Source organism: Heteronotia binoei, chromosome 1 (genome assembly GCF_032191835.1).
Source record: "Heteronotia binoei isolate CCM8104 ecotype False Entrance Well chromosome 1, APGP_CSIRO_Hbin_v1, whole genome shotgun sequence".
Classification (NCBI taxonomy): Eukaryota; Metazoa; Chordata; class Lepidosauria; order Squamata; family Gekkonidae; genus Heteronotia; species Heteronotia binoei.
The window spans coordinates 154,036,782-154,059,986 of NC_083223.1; the positions used below are offsets into that span (position 1 = coordinate 154,036,782).

A 23,205-nucleotide genomic window follows, 5' to 3' on the forward strand; every position below is an offset into this window, starting at 1 on the left:
ACCATGACATGTCCGTACAGTTCACATAGACAAGATCAATCTAATATTGAAAACAGAGTACAAGGTCTAAGTCAGTTGTGCAGAATATACAAAATAACTCCAAATCAAAAATAAATCAGTTTTCTGTAAAATGAATTCTGAGGTACAATATCATGTTCCATTAAATATGATATTAAAGGAAACCAGACAGAAACAACACATCCTTTGGAATGTTGATAATGAAAAATAATTTTTAAACACTTTTACAAAATGTTTCTCAGGAAACTGTTCTGCATTATATTGTTTAGTTCCTAGATCTAGTGGAGGCTATTTAATTGCATTACAATATTGATACTAATTTGCTTTTACTTTGCAGTTTTTTGTTTCTCCCAAACTTGCTATGTTTGTTCTGAGTGTGGTGCCACCCCTGGCTATCATAGCTGTGATTTATGGAAGATATTTACGAAAATTGACTAAAATGACACAGGATTCCCTTGCAGAAGCAACACAGGTAGATCCTTACTCTGTTAGGGTTTTTTTTAATGAAAGGTAATGTGTCAGAGTCCTTTTTATCTACATATTACCTGTAGTCAGGTACATTTTATGTTTAAGGGACTGGGATTCCAGTCCATAAATATGTCTTGAGTCAAGCACAAAGGTTCATTTAAAGAAAATGAGGTAAAAGTGGGGATAGATCATAGAGGCTAAGGCACAATGGAAAGGGTGTAGTCTTTTTCATTCCTTCCCCTTTTAACAGGAAGCAAAGGCTGAGGTAGAAAGTTACCTCCCTTGTTAATGGAGTATAATTTTCCCTCTTGCTTTTCTTCATCCAGACTTCATAGCATGGTTTGTATTTATACTATAATACTAAAGTAAAGGTTACCTGCATTGACTTCCCCCTCCCCCCGTGGTTCTCTATTAACTTTGAACCATTATGCAATCAGTCTGCATGACTGCTGCAGTTCAGTGGCCAAAGACCCCCTTGCTGTACTGAGGTTATCTCAATCCCTTCTTCAGTTTCCTGGAGTACAAAGAGGTGGAAGTTCAACCATGTCTCATTGTATTATGCTAGAAGCACTTAGGTAAACACCAACAGAAATCTGTACTAGCTGTAAATACAGTTTTTAAGTGCAAAGACAAGAATGTGAAAGTTCTTCTGATCTTGTTTTCAAACATACCAGAAAGTGAACCAGCTAAATTACATTTAAATGTGTTGCAGTTAGCAGAAGAACGGATTGGAAATTTGCGAACAGTTCGAGCTTTCGGACAAGAATTAAATGAAATGGAGAAATATAGGAGCAAAGTTGATTATGTACTGCAGTTGGCCAAAAGAGAAGCAGTAGTTCGAGCAGGATTCTTTGGAGCAGTAAGTATATGAAGAAGGTGAGGAATCCACAATGTTTGTATAATGGTTCTGGCTTTTCATGTGTGTGTGGATTTGTGTGACATACACACTGTTGTGCTCAATTTCTGTCTGTAATTTAATATATCCTTTGTATATATAAAAGCCCAGATGTACTGGTCACAACTCACCACATCAATCATTGGCCTGTCAACCACCACTCAAGTTCTGTTGCATTTCACCTGTTGAGTCCACTCTCCTGCCCACTGTCCCCTCTCTCCTGCCCGCTGTCACCTACCCACTCTGTGGCATTTGGAAGAGAAAGTAGGCAACTGTTCTCAAAATGCAACTAGGCAGCAAGGCCTGGCCCCACTGGGAGTATTTTCTCAGAGGTCATGGTGGCCACCTCTTTCCTATCACTCCCTCCCTTCCACCTCTCCTCAGTCAGACAAGGATTGGGTCACTGTGGAAGCTGCTGGGCAGTGGCTGTTGCTAGGCAACCAAGCTTGGTTCTGTCAGTAAAAGATTGGAGGAGGCCCTTTCCAGGCCTATTTTGGCCTTTGAGGGAGAATTCATTGGGGCTAGTCCTGACTAGGGTTGCAAGTTCCAGGTTGGTGGAAAATTCCTGGAGATTTTGTGGTGGAATCTACAGAAGTCAGAGTTTTGGGAGGGAAGAGGCCTCAGCTGAATATAATGCCATAGAGTCTACTACCCTCTAAAGCAGTTCCCCCCCAGGGGGAGAAATATTTGTTATCTGGAGTTCAGTTGTGATACCAGGAGATCTTCAGGCTCCACCTGTAGGTTGGCTACTCTAGGTTTGGCTGCTTGCTGCTGTTCAGCAGCAGTCCCCCCTGTGACAGACAGTGTGGCAGGCTTAGGAGTTAGCACTTCAGAGCAGGGTCTTGCTGTGGAAGCTGACTGGGTGATTTCAGACCAGTCACAGACTTTCAGCCTAACCTATCTCACAGGGTTGCTGTGCAGATCAAAAGGGGCTGAGGAGAATGATGTCAGCTGCTTTGGACCTCACTGCGGAGAAAGACTGTACTTTTCCAAAGTAAAGGCTGCAGGGAGGGGGGAGAAGATGGAAAGTTGAAAGTCAGATGGGCAGATAAAGGTAGGTTGATAGTTGTCTGGGAAGGAGATAGGGATGCCAACTCCAGGTTAGGAAATTCCTGGATATTTGAGGGTTGGGGCCTGGATAGGGTGGGGCTTGAGGAGGGGTGGGACCTCAGACAGGTACAGTGGCATAGACTCCATCCTCCAAACCAGCCATTTCCTCCTGGGGAACCATTGTTACCACTCCAGGTGAGGGCTGGAGATCATTCAGAATTACAACTGCTCTCCAGATGGAAGAAATTAGCTCCCCTGGAGAAAATGGAAGCTTTGCAGAGTAGACTATGTGTCATTGTACCCTGCTGATGTCACTTCTGTTCTGCTTTGGTCCCCACTGTGGAGAAAGACTGTAGTTTTCCTATGTAGAGACTGCAGGGAGGGGGGAGGAGATGGAAAGCTGAAGTCAGACCAATTCCCACACAGAAAATGGCTGCTTTGAGGTGTGTATTCCATGCCAGGCCAAAAAAAAAGATCTTGCCACAAGCTCACGCTGATGCTAAATGCCATGAGGCTGAATATGAAAGGAAAAGGTGGCAACAATGTACTGTAAACAAAAGGAATGCTGAGCTTCAGCATCTGTGTGACTGTCGTCATGCCCCCCCCCCCTCTCGCATAATTATTCTTCCTTATCTCCATTCTGGGTCTCTTTCAGGATTTTGAGACACCACAGATGGGGACACACACACAAGGGGGGCAGGGAGCCAGCATCTGTTTCAGCTGCGGGGTGGGTGTGAAGACAGCAAGGCTGGGGATGAGTGAATGTCATGGGAGGGGGGGAAGTAGTGGAGTGCTAAGGGTGCAGGGGTGGTTGAGAGAAAGAGGTGGTTGGGGGTGGGAAGACAGCAAGGGTTGGGGGGGAATGAATGTGTTGGCTTGGGTGTGTAGATGGGAAGACAGCAAGGATGGAGGGGCACTTGTCCAGAGCCTCTGTCTAGAGCCTGTTGTATTTTTCCTCACATCAGATCTTATTCCCAGTGGGATATAATTTTCTGTAAGTATATTGTAAGCCTTTAAGGTGGGAGTTATATTTCTGGAAGAGCCCCATGGCGCAGAGCGTTAAAGCTGCAGTACTGCAGTCCTAAGCTCTGCTCACGACCTGAGTTCGATCCCCAGTGGAAGCTGGGTTTTCAGGAAGCCAGCTCGAGGTTTACTCAGCCTTCCATCCTTCTGAGGTCGGTAAATGAGTACCCAGCTTGCTGGGAGGAAAGTGTAGATGACTGGGGAAGGCAATGGCAAATCACCCCGTAAAAAGTCTCCCATGAAAACGTTGTGAAAGCAGCGTCACCCCAGAGTCGGAAACCACTGGTGCTTGTACAGGGGACCTTTCCTTTCCTATATCTCTGGACCTGGCATGATCATGGATTGCATTTTTATAGAAGGCTTCCATGCTAGAATTGCTCTTTCACCCAGGGCTTTTTTTGTAGCAGGAACTCCTTTGCATATTAGGCCACACACCACTGATGTAGCCAATTCTCCAAGAACTTACAGGGCTCTTCTTACGGGGCCTATTGTAAGCTCTTAGAGGATTGGCTACATCAGGGGGCGTGGCCTGTTATGCAAAGGAGTTCCTGCTACAAAAAAAGCCCTGATTTCATCAGACGTGAATGCCCCTTGATCTTTCCTAAATGCATCTGGAGGCTAAGGATATATTTCTTAAGGGAAAAATTTGAAAACTTTTCAGCTTTAGTAGGCCTAATGGTTTTATAACTAATAAATGCAAAAGATATTTGGTCCCAGGATAGACAGAACAGAGGAACAGTACAGGTACAACACAGAATGCATAAAATACTAAAGTTCTGATAGGGTTTTCAAAAATTTAATTGAGTTAAGGCACTGAATATGTCTTTTCTTTCATACTTCTATAGCAGTAGAAAAGAGCAAGAGTCCAGTAGCACCTTAAAGAGTACGAACATTTGGGGCACGATGTGAGCTTTTGTCTTTTTTACTGCTACAGACAGACAAACACAGCTACCCATCTTGATCATACTTGTGTAGCTTACCTTTGATTAACTGTTCTGCCCTTGTTCAACCATATCTCTTAAAAGGACTACAGACAAAGCTGTTAGCGCTTTCTGTCTTTTTAAATTTAGGCAGTCAAAGTAGCTAAGGTGATTTCTCTCCTTCTCTTAGGGCTGCCAAATTCCCGCAGGGGGTGAGGCCCAACCCGCTGGCACAGAGTAGGCCACCAGAAGGATCCCCACCCCCAAACAGCCCTGTCACCATGCAATGAGCCCTGTGCGATGACATCACCTGGAAGTGACATCATCATGCTGGGCGTATCACACCACAGGCACTCTAGGATTCACAATAAAACTCTATGGTACCATAGAGTTTTACTGTGAATCCTAGAGCATCAATGGTGCAATGTGCCTGGCGTGATGATGTCATTCCCAGGTGACATTATTGCACTGCACATGCTACACACACACAAGAAAAGAGTCCCCCACTGGAGCAGCGGAGAGACTTGGCAACCCTACCTCCCAAATCCATTATGCAGTTTTGTTACAAGCCTGAAGATAAAGATTTTCAAACACAAGTTTTTTAATATTAGAGTTTTTTAGAAAATGCAACTTTAAAGGAATATATTATTTTTGTTAACTTTTTAGCGTAGATTGTTTTTCCTTTTTTTCCCTCCAGACTGGGCTATCTGGCAACTTGATTGTGCTCTCTGTTCTCTACAAAGGAGGATTACTGATGGGCAGTTCTCACATGACTATTGGTGAACTCTCTTCTTTTTTAATGTATGCCTTCTGGGTTGGCATAAGCATTGGAGGTATGAATACACTTGTTTTTTAATCCTTAAAAAAATTAACGTAGGCAATGTGCTAGTTCACAAGTGAGCCATGAGTGTTTGAAACAGTTGCTACAAACATTTTATGAAGAGACTGTAGCCCTGTATGTTTTGGAGGCTATCTCTCCTCTTAGCCCATAGCTTATTACTGTTAAATTGGTAGTCCACCACAAAATTACTTTGTCGGAAAATTGCTGCTACAAGGTCCTTGAAAATGATATAGCTAGTAAAAATGCAGATCCTGTAAATTTAGGGGGAGGTATTTGTGAGTTTCCTGCATTGTGCAGGGGGTTGGACTAAATGACCCTGGAGGTCCCTTCCAACTCTATGATTCTATGAATGAATCTAGAAGCAGTGTACATGGAGTCTTTGTAAAGAGTTTGCATCAGTAAGTAACCATTGTATGTATGCTGCACTTTCATAGAAACAGAGAGCCTGTGGAATGTGGTGTTAGTTACAGAAATGAGTGATGCTTGCTGAAATCTCAGGTCAGAGGAGGTTGGACAATGTTTCAAATTTCAGAACTTGTGATAATTCTTCACTCCTCTCTAAAACAAAAATACCGTAAATAAAACTGAACAAACTGGAGTTTTGCAACCTGCATGTATTATGCAAATTAAATGTATTTTCACAGGTTATGGAAGATGTAGAAAACTTTTCTTGGGGCAGATTTTTTTTTAAGTATGCAGCATGTAAAATCAGTAGACTTCTTTTTTCTTTCTGACATGAATATGAATTTGAGTTCACTCTAACTATCAGAAATTAAATTAACATATACCCATATCTGTTTTTGTATAACAGTTTTAGGATAAACGCAACAACGCAACAACAGTGGCTTATGTAATGAGGCAGTATTGCATAGCAGCGATTCCATTAACCATAATTGCAGCTGTAAGAAAATCTTAATACCTGAAGCCTGCCTCATTCTGAGAAGCAGAATGTTTTTACTGCAGCTGAGTCAGAGTTATGCATCTGTGAAAACTTGACTGCAGAAATTCAATAGGATTTCCAACCTTTGCTGTAATCATATAAATATGAGCCAGTTCATTCACCCCATTTAGCATGCTTCAATATGGCCCATTCAACATTTATTGGGTGATCTGAGTTGGGTGTTGGGTGTTGAAATATCCAGACAACTTTATTTCCACAGCCAAGGGATAATGGGTGTCCTCAGATGACTTCCTAAATCACTAAAATAGCTTTCCTTTAGGATCTACTTGGAAATAATTAGATTTCAGCTAGCATCTAATCAAAAGGAGATAAACACAACATGAAAATATTATTGCAGCAAATGTTTACAGTCATTGCTTGATTATCTCTTGGTAAACCAGGTGCGCATGGTTTTTGTCATGCTTCAGAAATATGCTGAACTAGAGGTTGTAGCAAGACAAAAGAAATAGGGCCTCTTACACCACTTTCAGCTCTATCATGTTTGTTACTTTCTGTATTATTACAGATAAAAACCCAATGTCTTAACACAGAAGTTGACTCCTTCTTATAGGAGAGTCATGACAGCTGCTGATAGGCATGCAAGAAAATAAATGTCTCTGGAAATATTTGTTTGTTTGAGGGGGAGGGTGCATAACTTCTTTTCAGAGGAGCTTTGATGGCAAGGACAAGAGTTCACAAGGTGCTTTTCTTGTTTTGCAAAGTAACACCTGAGCAGTTTTTACAGATGCTGGGATCTCCTTATAGCCATGTTTTCACTGAATGAAGGGGCCTCTCCAAATGATTTACTGTCTTCCTTGGTAGCATGTCATATTTCAGGATCTAAAAAGGATTTTCCAAATTAGTGCATCTTGTTATAGAACACAGTAAACATCTTGCCCCAGCTGATTGCCACAGCTGTCAGAGAACATGGTAGTACTGGCTAAATTAGATTGTCTCCAGTGTACTCCCCTCCCCAGAACCTGAAAGTGCTGTTTGGACTGTAATTGTTTAGGTGTCACAAGCTCATTACTGGTTATCCAACATACATTCCTCCCCATGCTGTTTGGAAATTGATTTTAAATTATCTTTCCTGACATGGTGCATACAGATGTGCATGTTAAAAGCAGTAGATGCATATGGGTATGCATTTACAATTCTCAGTACCTACACACTTTTCTCTGTGGTGGTGACTTTCTGTATAAATCGGTTGTTGTTGTTTTTTGTGGGGGTAGGTTTCCCAAGTGTGGGTATTCTCCCTTCCCCTCCCAATAATCTTCTTCACCATCTCTGTATTACCTGCTTTCATAGAAAGCCTCTCAGGTAAATTCCCCTGTTCCACCGCCTCTGCCTCATTCCATTCATCCCTTTAGATCACAAACAGCATTTTCAGATGTTTAATTTTGTTAAAAGAGTAAGAAAGAATGAAGCCCTTCAAAGTGCCAAGACAAAAGTACAGAAGGATCAGTCACAGTTCTCTCAGAGCTCAGCCCCACCTACCTCACAGGGTGTTTGTGGTGAGGAGCAAAAGGGAAGGCAATTGTAAGCCGCTATGGGTAGTGAAAAGCAGGGTATAAAAATCAACTCTTCATCTTTAACATGTAGGTAGGAAAACATCCATTGAAACCACTTTGAGCCTACTAATTAAACATAATGAACATGTCCCAATAATATGTACAACTAAGGTAACAATAAATTGTAACTGGTATAACAGTGCACCAAATTGCTAAGAGGCCTTGGGTTTTTTGGGGGGGAATACACATCTGTATTTACCGTTAAAGCTGAGTTCTTCTCTTTGTACCATTCCAGCAAAGCATTCATTCAGCTGAAATAATTTAGAGCCCCTAACTGTCATGGCAGAAATTACCACCTTTCATGAAGCATCATGGCCATCTATTTCATGCAGCTTATTTTTCCCCCCGAAAAGTTCTGTGGTGTGCTTTTAACTGTCTGGAACGCTAACACCCTGCTTTAAGGGAAAGACGCACACCCCCTTTGCACCATGGGTTGTTAAGCACCAAAAGCAGCATAGACTGGAATCCAACCCTTGATGATCAGAGAGCTGCGACCAGATCTTAGAATTTTCCACAAAAAGTTAACTAGCTATACAGTGCTTCAATTTGGATCATGGCTCAGTTGCATAGGCTTCACTGATCAAAATAAAACTACTTGCCTCAATGTTATCTTTTTTAAAAGCAAAGCTTCTGCTCCATAGCTGCTAGGAAAATTAGGGGATGTGGGTTCTAGACCCTTTCTCCTTGCCACAGCACCAATTTTAGTGCAACCTACCTTTCCATTTATGACTAGTTTTACTGGATTTTTCTTTTTGGGGGGGTAGCGGTTTTTTGGGGGGTAATTTTTTTATGTGTGTGTGCACACCTGGAGGTCATTACTACCTCTAGTGACTGACCCCTACTGAGAACATGGAGGATATTCAGAGAGGTGGCTGAATAAAGCCTGCCACTGGCTCTGGTATTCCAAGGAGGTCTCCCATCCAAGTACTTGTCTGGGCTATTCACATCAGGGCTGTTTGACTGGATTTCTGAATTGGATGATAGTTTGATCTACAGTCACATTTTTTGTGCGTGTGTGTGGCTTTAATATAATTTCTTTTTAACTGTACAAACATAACTGTTTAAAAATCTGTTTTTAAAATGTTTGTCTGGGCTTATCCTTTCAGACATGCTGAACTTGTTTTTCAGGTTGTACATTCTCAGAATCATTTGAATGGGCATTCAGTAATTGAAGGTATGCCAGTCTTCATGTCCTGTATGCTCCTGTTTATGCATAACAATAGGCTTTTCTTTTTCCCTTCCTTTTTAAAGGATTAAGCTCTTTCTATTCAGAGCTAATGAAAGGATTAGGTGCAGGAGGCCGTTTGTGGGAACTTATTGATAGAAAACCCAAACTTCCTTTTAATGGTATGTTCTTTATATTATTACAGTTTTGCTTTTTAAAAACTTGTTTAATGTGCAAAAATAGTTTAAGATTAAACAGTTTGTATTTTCTTGTATTAGCTATATTTATCCTGAAAAATGTTGCAATACCATTAATATAACAATAATTTGTGTGTGTGATAAATGTTTAAAGAGAGAACCACTGGTTTTGGACAGCAAAAACAACAGTCTTGTGACACAGTAAAGACTAAGTTCTTGTGGAATAAGCTTGTTATATGTTTGAAGTGGCATCCTCAGTAGACATGCTTATGCATGGGGAGTGGGATTGGGGGAAATGCTTTCACAGTATAAGGCAGAGTCCACAACCTTTTCAAACCTGCAGGCACTTCTGAAATTCAGAGGGTGGTGGCAAGCATAGGGTGGCCATAATGTCTGAAGGCCAGCCAGGGACACCTTGGGGGGGGGGAAGGCAGGAGTGCGCGCGCGCTCCGCGCGCGCGCCGCCGGAAACAGGAAGTGACGTCACTTCCGGCGACGTCACTTCCGGCGACGTCATACCACCGCCGGAAACAGGAAGTGACATCACTTCCTGTGACGTCATTTCCCCCGCGCCACCTGCCGGAAGCAGGAAGTGACATCACTTCCTGTGACATCATTTCCCCCAAATGGCATCATTTCCCCCAAATGCCACTGCCGGAAACAGGAAGTGACTTCACAGCACTTCCTGTGACGTCCCCAAAAATCCCCCAAATATCACCGCCGGAAACAATTTTGTTCTCAAATCCTGTATATACTTCATCAGTATATGGGATAAGGCACTTTCTCAACTGTGCTGCATAATGCAGCCTATTTATTTTGTCCTGTTGGCTCTGTTGGCTCTATCTGCGCCACCTTCATCACTTTCGGGGTGTGGATCCCCCAGTGGGGTGGGCTCCCGACTCCCTCCGCCGGCTGTTTCTGATAGCCCTGCGCCCCCTCTTTCATTTGATATGTGTCCCGTGCGGGTGCCACCCTCCTGCCGGGAGATGCCGCAAAATGAGCCCCCTTGAGGCTTATGGCGGCAGGGCTCGGGGGAAGCAAGCTAGACTGCTGTTCTTTTGAGGGGTTATAGAGTGTTTCGAGCCCCTCCCTGTGGCATTGGTCCCATCGTCGTGGGACCCAGGGGGCCGGCGCAGCAGCCTGCCGAAGCAGCCTGTCACTAATAACACAGGTCGAGATGCGGAAGTGACTGACAGGCTGCTTCAGCGGGCCGCTGCGCCGGCCCCCTGGGTCCCACAACGATGGGACCGATGCCACAGGGAGGGGCTCGAAACACTCTATAACCCCTCAAAAGAACAGCAGTCTAGCTTGCTTCCCCCGAGCCCTGCCGCCATAAGCCTCAAGGGGGCTCATTTTGCGGCATCTCCCGGCAGGAGGGTGGCACCCGCACGGGACACATATCAAATGAAAGAGGGGGCGCAGGGCTATCAGAAACAGCCGGCAGAGGGAGTCGGGAGCCCACCCCACTGGGGGATCCACACCCCGAAAGTGATGAAGGTGGCGCAGATAGAGCCAACAGAGCCAACAGGACAAAATAAATAGGCTGCATTATGCAGCACAGTTGAGAAAGTGCCTTATCCCATATACTGATGAAGTAAATACAGGATCTGAGAACAAAATTGCACCAGAAGACACAAACACAAAGCTCCCTTACACTGAATCAGTGCTTGGGTCCACCAAAGTCAGTATTGTCCACTCCAGTCACAAACACAAAGCTCCCTTACACTGAATCAGTGCTTGGGTCCACCAAAGTCAGTATTGTCACATAAGAACATAACAGAAGCCCTGTTGGATCAGGCCAGTGGCCCATCCAGTCCAACACTCTGCGTCACATAAGAACATAACAGAAGCCCTGTTGGATCAGGCCAGTGGCCCATCCAGTCCAACACTCTGCGTCACATAAGAACATAAGAGAAGCCCTGTTGGATCAGGCCAGTGGCCCATCCAGTCCAACACTCTGCGTCACATAAGAACATAACAGAAGCCCTGTTGGATCAGGCCAGTGGCCCATCCAGTCCAACACTCTGCGTCACATAAGAACATAACAGAAGCCCTGTTGGATCAGGCCAGTGGCCCATCCAGTCCAACACTCTGCGTCACATAAGAACATAACAGAAGCCCTGTTGGATCAGGCCAGTGGCCCATCCAGTCCAACACTCTGCGTCACATAAGAACATAAGAGAAGCCCTGTTGGATCAGGCCAGTGGCCCATCCAGTCCAACACTCTGCGTCACATAAGAACATAACAGAAGCCCTGTTGGATCAGGCCAGTGGCCCATCCAGTCCAACACTCTGCGTCACATAAGAACATAACAGAAGCCCTGTTGGATCAGGCCAGTGGCCCATCCAGTCCAACACTCTGTGTCACATAAGAGAAGCCCTGTTGGATCAGGCCAGTGGCCCCTCCAGTCCAACACTCTGCGCCACATAAGAAGGAGGGAAGGAAGGGAGGAGGGAAGGGAGGAGGGAAGGGAGGAGGGAAGGGAAGGGAAGGGAGGAAGGAAGGAAGGAAGGGAGGGAGGGAAGGGAGGGAAGGAAGAAAGAAAGGAAGGAAGGGAGGAGGGAGGGGAGGAGGGAGGGAAGGAAGGGAGGAGGGAAGGGAAGGGAGGAGGGAAGGGAAGGAAGGCAGGGAGGGAGGGAGGGAAGGAAGAAAGGAAGGAAGGAAGGAAGGGAGGAGGGAGGGAAGGAAGGAAGGGAAGGGAGGGAGGGAAGGAAGGGAGGAAGAAAGGAAAGAAGGGAAGAGGGAGGGAAGAAAGGAAGGCCGCCCCCCCCCCCCCCGCTTTCGGCCCCCTTACCTGCGGTGGCGGTCGGCGGCGAGTCGGGCGGCGGCGGCGAGTCCAGCGGCGGCGGCGGCGGCGAGGCCAGGGAGGCGTCGGAGAGGCCTTCCTTGGCCGGCGCTGGCCCGGGAAGGCCTTCCAGAGGCTCTGGAAGGCCTTCCCGGACCAGCGCCGGGTGCTCCGCGGCCTCCCCGCGGCCTCCGCTGGTCGCTGGGGGCCTTCCAGAGTGTCTGGAAGGCCCCCAGCGACCAGCGGAGGCCGCGGGGAGGCCTTCGCTGGCCGGCGCTGGCCCGGGAAGGCCTTCCAGAGGCTCTGGAAGGCCTTCCCGGACCAGCGCCGGGTGCTCCGCGGCCTCCCCGCGGCCTCCGCTGGTCGCTGGGGGCCTTCCAGACACTCTGGAAGGCCCCCAGCGACCAGCGGAGGCCGCGGGGAGGCCTTCGCTGGCCGGCGCTGGTCCGGGAAGGCCTTCCAGAGGCTCTGGAAGGCCTTCCCGGACCAGCGCCGGGTGCTCCGCGGCCTCCCCGCGGCCTCCGCTGGTCGCTGGGGGCCTTCCAGACACTCTGGAAGGCCCCCAGCGACCAGCGGAGGCCGCGGGGAGGCCTTCGCTGGCCGGCGCTGGTCCGGGAAGGCCTTCCAGAGGCTCTGGAAGGCCTTCCCGGACCAGCGCCGGGTGCTCCGCGGCCTCCCCGCGGCCTCCGCTGGTCGCTGGGGGCCTTCCAGACACTCTGGAAGGCCCCCAGCGACCAGCGGAGGCCGCGGGGAGGCCTTCGCTGGCCGGCGCTGGCCCGGGAAGGCCTTCCAGAGGCTCTGGAAGGCCTTCCCGGACCAGCGCCGGGTGCTCCGCGGCCTCCCCGCGGCCTCCGCTGGTCGCTGGGGGCCTTCCAGACACTCTGGAAGGCCCCCAGCGACCAGCGGAGGCCGCGGAGAGGCCTCCCCCACCGCTGCCGGCCCCGCGCGCGGGCGGGGAAGGCGGGGAGTGAGGGAGGGAGCGTCCCTGCGCGTGCGCAGGGGCCCTGCGCAGGCGCAGGGACGCTCCCTCCCTCACTCCCCGCCTTCCCCGCCGGCGCCCGCGGCCCACCGGCTCCGGGGCTGGCTAAACCGGGACCTTTAATGGTCCCGGTATAGGCAGCCCGGGAGCCGGGATTGGGTGGCCAGAACCGGGAATGTCCCGGGAGACCGGGACGGTCTGGCCACCCTAGCAAGCACCATTGCAAAATGGCTGCCACAGAATGTGGAGCCAAACACAATACCTTCAACATATGAACATATGAAGCTGCCTTATACTGAATCAGACCCTTGGTCCATCAAAGTCAGTATTGTCTTCTCAGACTGGCAGCGGCTCTCCAGGGTCTCAAGCTGAGGTTTTTCACACCTATTTGCCTGGACCCTTTTTTGGAGATGCCAGGGATTGAACCTGGGGCCTTCTGCTTCCCAAGCAGATGCTCTACCACTGAGCCACTGTCCCTTCCTCCTCACTTTGCAAAAGAATTGTGGAAGGGGACTAGAAAGAACTGAAGGAAAGCCAGAGGGGGGAATAAAAAGAAACTCTAAAGTGAAGGGGACTGCATGTTTACCAGACCTCCTGATAATCCAGAGACTGTGGCTGCTATTGCACCCATGGAAAACCCTTTCATCTGAATAAGGGCAGCCAGCAGGCCTTGAATTCAGCAGGAGCTCACAGGAGCACAGCTCCTGAACCTTTCAGAGGGTTCGCCCTCCTCCTCCCCACCTCCCTATCTTGTCCATTAAATAGTAGGTGCAGCTGCATAACAATCCCTGGATGAGCTCCACCACCTATTTTTCTACAAAACGACCCCTGGTAACAAATAACAAGTCCTGCCTTACAATGGATTTGCCCCTTTCTGAAAAGCTTGTACTGAAGTCCTGGTGGCTGCCATGTTGGGTAACCCTGCTATAAGGTGAAAAGGCTACCCAAAGGAAGGTGACTGGGCAGCACAAGTCAAAGTGATCACCCAAAGATCCAAGTGGTGGTAATGAATTGGCAAACAAGATGCAGTGTATGATCCATCAACACCAAAAGGAAGTCAATTACTTTCTGCTGTGAACTAGCTACTGCTTCTGATATATGCTGTGAATGATTACTGGGTTTTTATTGATTTGTTTATTGAAAATATTTATTCATTGCTTTTGACATATACACCAAGCCATTTCTGGATGTATGGATAATTCCCTTTTAACAGAGGGCCAACCGTGCTATTAAATGTCTCATAACACTAATACATTCGAGTGCATAGGAGAAACTTGAATGTGGAAGATATTGGTTCATGGATTTATTTTGTATGTTGAGCAAGTTGCTAATTGTTTTGCCCTTGACTTTGCTTTCTGTAATAAAGAAATAACTCCATTACTAGGTAGTGAAGGTAACCAATGTAAAGGCTGTAAAAGCAGTTTGCGAATTAAAAGTTCTTTATGCGTGACAGAAAGGAAAAATTGTACCATTAGATCTTCAACCAGTAGCAGCATACACAGTTGAGGTTTCCAGGTGGTCTGTATTTAAGACTTGATGTGGAGGCCGATGGTCCCTTAACTGGAGTTTGCCTCTGTGTGCTTCCCAAAGCAATTCTGCATCTGTATCTGTTCTGGTCACCCATCCCTTGTCCAAATTCTATTCCTGTTGTTGTTCATTTTGTCATTCTGCCTAATGGGGCTATATTACCAGACTTGGGAGGGAGTAGGAAGGGAATAAGTGGCTTTAATCCAATATGGTCATAAGCAGTAAGAGTGTGTGGAATTTTTAGAATCTGTATTAGTCGTGGAATATTGGTGTACTTGGTGTTGACAGTGGCAACTGGGGCTCACAGTACTTTTGTGCAGTCCTGATTACCTTATTGCCCATCCCTTAAGTATCTAAGAGTCACTGCAAACTACCCTGTTCCTTTATTTTTGTTGCTGTTATTTGACATTACAAACTGCAGTACAGTCAAGTCACTCAGTAAACCCTTCGAAGTGATTCTTCACCAGCAAATATGTTTGTGAAGAAAATGTCTTGCACTCCAGAATTTTCATCAAACTTTACTATAAATGGGTTTGTATTTCATCCATACTTTAGAGATTTCTAAGTGCCTTTTACTGGCTGCCAAAATACAAAACAAAGGGCCAGGAGGGGGATGACACATCTCCCAACAGAGTAGCTATACAGGAGCAGACCACCTAACCTTATGGAAGATCAGAGAGAGGGGAAAGTGGTACCTCAGCTCAAAGGTCCTGAATGGCAAGTGGATAAGTCCTGTGTGAACTGGAAAGCTGGTGAATTCACCATTAAGGAAGGTGGAAAATGAAAGGATATAAAGGCTCCAGCCTAGAGATGCCAGCCTCCAGGTGGGGCCTGGGGACCTCCTGGAATTACAACACATCTCCAGATTACAGAGATCAGTTCTCCTGGAAAAAAATGGATGCGTTCAGGGGTGAACTTTATGGAATTGCCACCCCACTGAGGTCCCTGTCCTCCCCAGCCTCCACTCCCAAATCTCCAGAGTTTCCCACGCTGGATCTGGCAACCCTATGCTCCCTTCCTCTGCCAGTGGCCAGGTGTCACCAACCCTACCCAAGCCAGAAGAATGAAAGGGCATCTTTATTTTCTCGGCTCAGATGTTAGTGTCTCCCCTCCCCATGGCATTAATGACCACATGCAGCTAAACAAAGAATTAAGAAGGTATCCTTACTTTAAGATCTTAGGAATATGTAAATAACTAGGAGTAAGGCCCGTTGTGAAGAAAAAAAACCAATGGGCTCTAGAAGGAGGCTCTGGGCAAGTGCTCGCCACACTTGCTGTCATCCCACCCACCCAAGTGAAGGCATTCACTCCCCTCTCCCTGGACTTCCTACAACAGGCCTTGAGGAGAAGCAGTACTGATCAGCAGATAACTGTCTCCCTCGAAGGTCAGTGGCCTTCTGCTAGGGTTCTTGCCTGATGGGGCTGGCGGTGGGTGGGGGAGAGCAGAATCAGCCAGTGGCATGGCAGAGACAGTGTGAGCCAATCCTGTGCAATGAATGAAAATCCTCAGAACTGCCACCACAGTTGGGCTTTTATTGATAACTGATAGGGTCAGAAGAGCTGCAGTTGTACCAGTTTTCTTTTAAATATTTGCTCAGGTTTATTGTGTAAATAGGCTTCTATGCTTCTATGACTTTATTAAACTCTTATTAATTAAGGTGCTATTGGTATGATCTCAGGAATCAATTCATGCCCAGTTTGTACATGCATACCCAGGAGAAGCCAGGACTGAAATTGATTCCTCCATCCCCAGAGTGTGTATATGTCTCTGCAGCTGCTAGAGAGGGAGCCAAGCAGGATACATATCACAGAGCCTTTTAATGGCAATGCAGCAAAGAGGGCAGTAGCCCTGTAGCAGGAGATACTTTTTGAGGCTGTTGGGTGGCAGCTACCCAGAAAAAATGGAAGCAAATAAATAAATAAATGAGGAAGCTGGGCAGAAGGCTGAGCAGCTTTATCTCTCCAATATGAGCAGGAATGGAACATACAAGAGCGGTTATACTGCAATGTTTATGGGTGGTATATCTCTAATGTTTCTGTTTTTCTTTCAGAGGGAATAGTCTTAAGCCAGGATACTTTCAGAGGTGCACTGGAGTTTAGAAACATTCAGTTTGCATATCCAACTCGTCCGGAAGCTTTAGTTTTCCAGGACTTTGCCCTTACAATCCCAGCAGGCTCTGTCATGGCATTGGTTGGCCCAAGTGGCTCTGGCAAATCAACAGTTGTATCTCTCCTGCTTAGGCTTTATGATCCAATCTCAGGTAAGGAAGTGTGTGTCTGTCTGTCTGTACTCTGAACAATAAATACACTTTGGGTTTAAGACCAAAGCGATATTTCTTATGCAGTTTTCCTCTTGAGGTGGAATAGTTGCCTTGCTAAATTGCAGAGCTGCCTGTATGCAGTGACTTCCAGATGATGTGGTTTGTTACAAGGCAGTGCAGTACTAAATACTAGGAAGGGGTATCAGCAAAGACTTAACTAGTAGAAAGGTTTTTGAAATTCTTAGTCCTGAGGATTTTTCATTCATTAATGCAGAAGGAAGAATAGTGAAGTGGCTCTAGGGAAACATATTAAGCTCATGTTTGCAGTATACGGTTTATCTTGAGACATCATTTTGGATTAGAAAATGGTTTAGCTGGACAGAATATTTTCCATTTCTAAAAATGTATCATTTATAAAATAAATGAATACAGTAACAATCAAAGTGGGCTGTTGAATGTTGAAGATAATTAGTGGAATAGAGGCATATCATACATAGCTATTTGTGCATGGTAAGTGTTCTATGCCTTATAGGTTTTCTTGAAGGCTAAACAACACAACACACATTACTGAGTTGTCATTTAAAAATATGAACAAGATTTCAATTTAAATAATTCTAAGTTTTAGAAGGTTTTTAAACTACTCCCAATATATCAGCTCAATTGTTTTGGGCTGTTGGAAAACCTCTGGGATATATTTCCATCACTTAAAATTAACATGGAATATTCCTTATTAGCCTTGTGTTTTTTAAAGTTGCATAAGCATTCTAAATTGTCCAGAAGACCTACATCATTTATTGTGACAGATACTGGACCATTATCTATGCTATAGATACTGTTTCTGTTACCACAACATTCTGAAATAGTTGGATCTGACAGCTCACTAGCATGAATTCCTTTCTCAAGAAAAAGAGATGCCACTGAAGAGGCAATTGGCATACAGTGATGTTTTTGCATGTATTATCTATTGAAAGACCATAAAGGAGCTAATAGTCCTAATAAATAAGCATTGCTGTTTTAAAAAGTGGCTTACAGCATGTTGTCTTTCAGTCTTTATTCAAACTAATTTTCCTCTGTTGCGGCTAATCTTTCTCTCTCCTTCACCCCTGGTATTTCTATTATTGTGTAACAACAATCCCTTGCTTTGTTTAACAGGAGCAATTACTGTTGATGGTGTTGACATTCGTCAGCTAAATCCTCTGTGGTTCAGGACTAAAATTGGAACTGTAAGTCAGGTAAGGAGATAGCAACTTGACTTTAACTCCCTTTAAAAACACTTGATATAGTTAAATCCATTGTACACAATGGCAAAAGTTTTAAGAAGAGTAATATGTTTTTTCCTTTTTTAAAACCTTCCAGTCAAGGACTGGTTAGTACTGTTTAATTGAAGCACTTATGCTGGAAAACCACTTGACAATAAAGTGTATGATACAGTACTGATTGAATTACTGTATTTGAAATAGTTGAGCTCTGTAGTTACATGTGGTATTCTAAATGTTAAGTCATCAGCTTTCATAAGAACTTAAGAGAAGCCATGTTGGATCAGGCCAATGGCCCATCCAGCAACACTCTGTGTCACACAGTGGCCAAAAAAATCCAGATGCCATCAGTGAGGCTAAGACACTAGAAGCCCTCCCACTGTTGCCCCTCCCAAGCACCAAGAAGAATACAGAGTATCACTGCCTGAGACAGAGAGTTCCAACAATACACTGTGGCTAATAGCCAGTGATGGACCTCTGCTCCAGATGTTTATCCAGTCCCTTCTTGAAACTGGCTATGCTTGCAGCCGCCACCACCTCCTGTGGCAGTGAATTCCCCGTGTTAATCACCCTTTGGGTGAAGAAGTACCTCCTTTTATCCATTCTAACCTGACTGCTCAGCAATTTCATTCCCATGAGTTCTTGTATTGTGAGAAAGAGAGAAAAGTACTTCTTTCTCTACCTTCTCTATTCCATGCATAATCTTGTAAACCTCTATCATGTCACGCCTCAGTCGACGTTTCTCCAAGCTAAAGAGCCTCAAGCGTTTTAACCTTTCTTCATAGGGAAAGTGTTCCAAACCTTTAATCATTCTAGTTGCCCTTTTCTGTACTTTTTCCGATGCTATAATATCTTTTTTGAGGTGTGGTGACCTTTTCTTTCATATTTTGTGCCTTCACAGCATGGATTGTGTAAAATGTATTTTAAAATTCATTCTATGACCCTTTAAAAAAAATGTTACAAGTCATCTCTGTACACATCGTTAAATGTTAGGAAAAACAGGTATTCTTAATTGGTGTGCACAGGACTACTTTGTTGTGTTATCTGGACATATATTATGAAGCTATCTTACTTTACATGCTGTTCTTTTACATACATCAGGAACCCATTCTGTTCTCCTGTTCCATTGCTGAAAACATTGCTTATGGTGCAGAGGACCCTTCTCTGGTAACTACCAAAGAAATTGAGAGAATCGCTGAGATAGCAAATGCTGCTAATTTTATCCAGAATTTCCCTAAAGGATTCCACACTTCAGTTGGAGAGAAAGGTGTTCTTCTTTCAGGTATGACTACGGTTTTCAGAGCACATTGGTGTGGCAAATGTGCTTTTGTGGTTCTGGTTTTTAAGTTTCATTAATAATGTATTTCAAATGCCTTTTAAAAACTACTTCAGCACAATTAGAGGAAATAAATTGTTAACTCCTTACTTATAATACTCATTAAGAGAGAAAATGGCAATGTTGCTTTAAGTCCTGATTAACAGTATTTTGTTGTTGTTGTTGTTAGGTGGACAGAAACAGCGAATTGCGATTGCTCGAGCTCTTCTCAAGGTAAGCCTGGCTGAATCTGGCTGGGTATTTTTCATATATCTGAGCTAAAGGAAAGGACAAGGTTTATAAAAAGGGTGTAAAGATGGTTAATAGGTATCAGAAATACATTTATGGCAACATAATATTTACTGTATATTGAAACTGTTAGTTTTATGTCCAGTACGTTTATGTACTTTTTTGTATGCAATTTGAATCCAATTGTTAGTAGAATCTGCTCTGTAGGCAATTCTTGCCGGAACAGTCACTCATGAGTCTATGAAGATAATGATTTTAATTTGAATGTCAAAGGTGCAATCCTTTATAGTGCAGTCCTATGCAGAATTAGTCGCCAGTCTAAGCCCATTGATTAACATCAAAGGCTTTTATCTGATTCCATGATCATGCTAACTGCATATTGTTAGTCTCCACTTATAAATGCAGAATTCTTCCTGTTTCTTGGAAATAAATTAATAGTGCAGTCCTAAGAACACTTTGCTGGAATTAAGCCCTAATGAAAGGACTTTAGGATTTTGAGTAGACCTGCTTCAGATGGCACTGCAATTTAATTAAACAGAAACTTCAATCTGTACATGGAAGAAAAGTGTTGCCAAAGGACTCCATTTTGGAGAGAAATCTTTTTTCCTTGGTTACTTAATAAATATTAAGTTACATTTTTTTTCTGAAATATTAGTACTCTGTCATCGAGATCCAACCAATCCAGGGTCATGCCATTCCATGTCTCTACTGAATCTAGGTTATAAACCTTTCCCAATTATATGAACAGTAGGAATTATTGAGCCATCACAGAAGTGCTATTTCACAATGTTGTATTACAGTTTTCATATCAAGATAATTCTTGCATTATCCATTCTTCCTGATAAAACTAATGAATTTAACATTCAAATAGCCTATCTTAAAATGCACACACTAAAGGAATCAACATCTTGTCTAAGTCAATTTCATTTTGTTCTTTAGAATCCAAAAATTCTTCTTCTTGATGAAGCAACAAGGTGAGTAAAATATATAGTGGTTCTGACTATGAGGAGTAAACTTTTATTAGAAGGGGGGGTGGAATGATATTGAGGCACCTTGTACCTATTCTCATATCTGTTACTGACCTTGTGCCAAAGCCACCACTGATTGCCATTTTTTGTATGGAAATGGACATCATTTTTTCCAGTTTCTGTGCTACTTTTGCAGACCCTCAGTCCAGTATTACATTATACAAAGATAGGCATTGCTGGTCATATGCTAAGTAACTGTGACTTTTTTAACACTTCAAATATGAAATGGCAACAAAGTTATTAATAGGGTTGGTTCCAGTGATGCCCTTGTTTGAAGGAAATAGATCTTATTTGAATGGCAGATTAGTCAATCAGCAGAAGGGTGAAGTTTCATCTAACCCTATATATTCCTTGTTAATATGCTGTAGCAAGAATCTATTGTTCAAGGAACATACATAGAGTGGAATGGATCGAAAGCAACAGTTTACACATCAGCAGAAACACAGTCTGCTTGCAAGGGAAAGAGTCTGTGATCTCCACAGATCAGCTCTCTAGCTGCATTGTTCTAGAGGGGACCCTCTCCCCCTGAGCAGGAGTGCAGAACACAGAGGTGGCAAAAAAGAGCACTTCTCCAAGTGGAGTTCTGCTGATATTTCTTTGGCTCCAACCCAGTATTTCCTCTTAAGCATTGTGCTGTTGGATAATTCTTCATGTTTTACATGTACACAGGAAAAATTGTGTATATGTATATATAATCCAAGGAAACAGGATATTTTATTTTTATTTTTTTATGGATATGAACCAAAGCTAGCCAAACACCTTCAGACTGCTCAAGTACATAATGAATATAAAGTGCAGAGATATGAAAAATGGTTTTCTTTTTGTGTAAGGTATCCACAAGTAGGCTGAAATATTTAAAATAGAAATAATAATTATTTCACTGTTCTATGGAATCAATTCTCACATTAACTTCATTTTTAGTATACATATCAGCGTTCTGTTCCAAGTGCACTTCTATGAGCTTGAACTTACTGGTTTCAGAGGTGTTGGCTTGCAAACAGTCATACCTCAAATGATCTGGGGCATTTCCAATTTGCTTTGTAGTGAGGGGTTAGTAAGGCTGTCCCCATACTTCTTGATGTCAGCTGGCCAGACTTCTTGGGATACTTCAGCTGGTCCACTACTTCCCAGGCAATGCAGCTTGTGGGGGTCACTGTGGGACAGTATAGGCTGTGCATTCCTTATTACTGGATTTCACAATGAGTGCAGCATCTTCCTGGTTTGGCTTTCACCTGCTGCAGAAGAATGGCTGTTCAGCTGGATTCCTGTTGGACCTGATCTGTCACATCACAAGTGTCATGGGCTGAAAACAGTGTGTAGAGTGAACATTGTGTACCTCTTGATTCAGTCTGAGTGCTAAAATTCATTTATTTATAGAAAAATAATTCCTTTGTCTAAAGAATGGTTGGCATCATTAAATACCCTTAGACTACTGTATCTTCTGAAAGACTATTAAATGGTTAAAATCAAGCTGGTTAGTCAACCAGAGTTTGAAGAGAATTGACAACCCCTAAAATGATTCTGGAGAAATAACTTGCCTTTTTTTGCTTCCTTCTCTTCATGAACTAGTGCTTTGGATGCTGAAAATGAATACTTTGTCCAGGAGGCACTAGATCGCCTTATGGAAGGGAGGACTGTCCTTGTTATTGCTCATCGTCTTTCCACCATTCAGAACGCAGATTGTATTGCAGTTCTTGACCAAGGCAGAATTATTGAGTGTGGAAAGCATGAAACACTGCTTGCAAACCCAAATGGACTTTTCAGCAAACTGATGAAGAAACAGTCTTTTGTCCAGAATAGTGAAAGTTTTATGATAAATGTAAAATCTTGAGAGTGTAAAGAATAGAAATGTAAAACATTTCCAATAATTTATGTTTCAGGTTATGCACAATATATAATATATATCCCCCCCCCCCAAAAAAAAATCAAAACTTGGTTCTGCTAACGTTTTTAAATTCAGAGTTTTAAATAATTGTATGTGTATGAGAATATCCAACACTGAACTGTTTTCTGACTGTAAATATTTTTCAGATTTTTTTTGTTAATGGATATGGTATGTCTACCTGATTTTTTTTTTTAAAAAAACATAGCTAATTTGAGACTGCATTAAATTCACATACTGCCCCGAAATCTCTTCTGAAAAGTGTCATTAGAATTAAAATTGATCAAGAGTTTTGAAATGTAAGCTGCAGAACATGGAGCCCAATTCTGTGCAGTGTTAAAAGATGGGGCATTGCTCAGTGGGAGATACATGGTTTACATGGAGAAGTCCCAGTTGCAGTCCCTGGCATTTGAGGGATGGCTCACTGCAGAGTTACCCTAGGTTAACTGCTCACTGCAGAGAACAAAATTATTCCTGTATGCTTTTCTAGTATTATTAAGCAATCTAAAACTTGGATTGCCCTTCTTCTGCTCTTATCACAATGGGAAACAAGTTTGGTTACTTTCCTTTAAAATCTTTTAACTTTCCATCAGGTCAAATTATGTTGCATGGCACTGAAGTTTAACATAATGGAAAATGCTTTTGTTAAAACCGTAACTTTGCTGATGTTTTTAAAGCAAGACATTTGACCAAAATGGTACAGATAGCTGAATGAAAGCTTCAGTGAATCTGTGTAGGTTCTGTTGCCAAATATACGTATTTTGAATTGCCACCTTCCTGATCAGTTGTATCTTAATACTTGAAATTTTCATCAAACTTAATAAGCTGGATTTTA

The 23,205-nt window shown here is 43.9% G+C and overlaps 1 protein-coding gene across 1 annotated transcript in view; it reads left to right on the top strand.

Annotated features, from left to right (window-relative positions):
* The window catches only part of ABCB10 (ATP binding cassette subfamily B member 10), a 33,129-nt gene extending 10,511 nt beyond the window's left edge, over positions 1-22,618 (top strand). The window contains exons 4-13 of the mRNA XM_060242861.1: positions 356-490; positions 1,199-1,345; positions 5,072-5,207; positions 8,978-9,073; positions 16,431-16,640; positions 17,793-17,872; positions 18,998-19,178; positions 19,402-19,445; positions 20,400-20,434; positions 22,058-22,618. Coding sequence (XP_060098844.1) covers positions 356-490; positions 1,199-1,345; positions 5,072-5,207; positions 8,978-9,073; positions 16,431-16,640; positions 17,793-17,872; positions 18,998-19,178; positions 19,402-19,445; positions 20,400-20,434; positions 22,058-22,319 — 1,326 coding nt within the window. The 3' untranslated portion in view covers positions 22,320-22,618. The remainder of the gene's footprint in view (positions 1-355; positions 491-1,198; positions 1,346-5,071; positions 5,208-8,977; positions 9,074-16,430; positions 16,641-17,792; positions 17,873-18,997; positions 19,179-19,401; positions 19,446-20,399; positions 20,435-22,057) is intronic.
* The last annotated feature ends 587 nt before the right edge of the window (positions 22,619-23,205 follow it).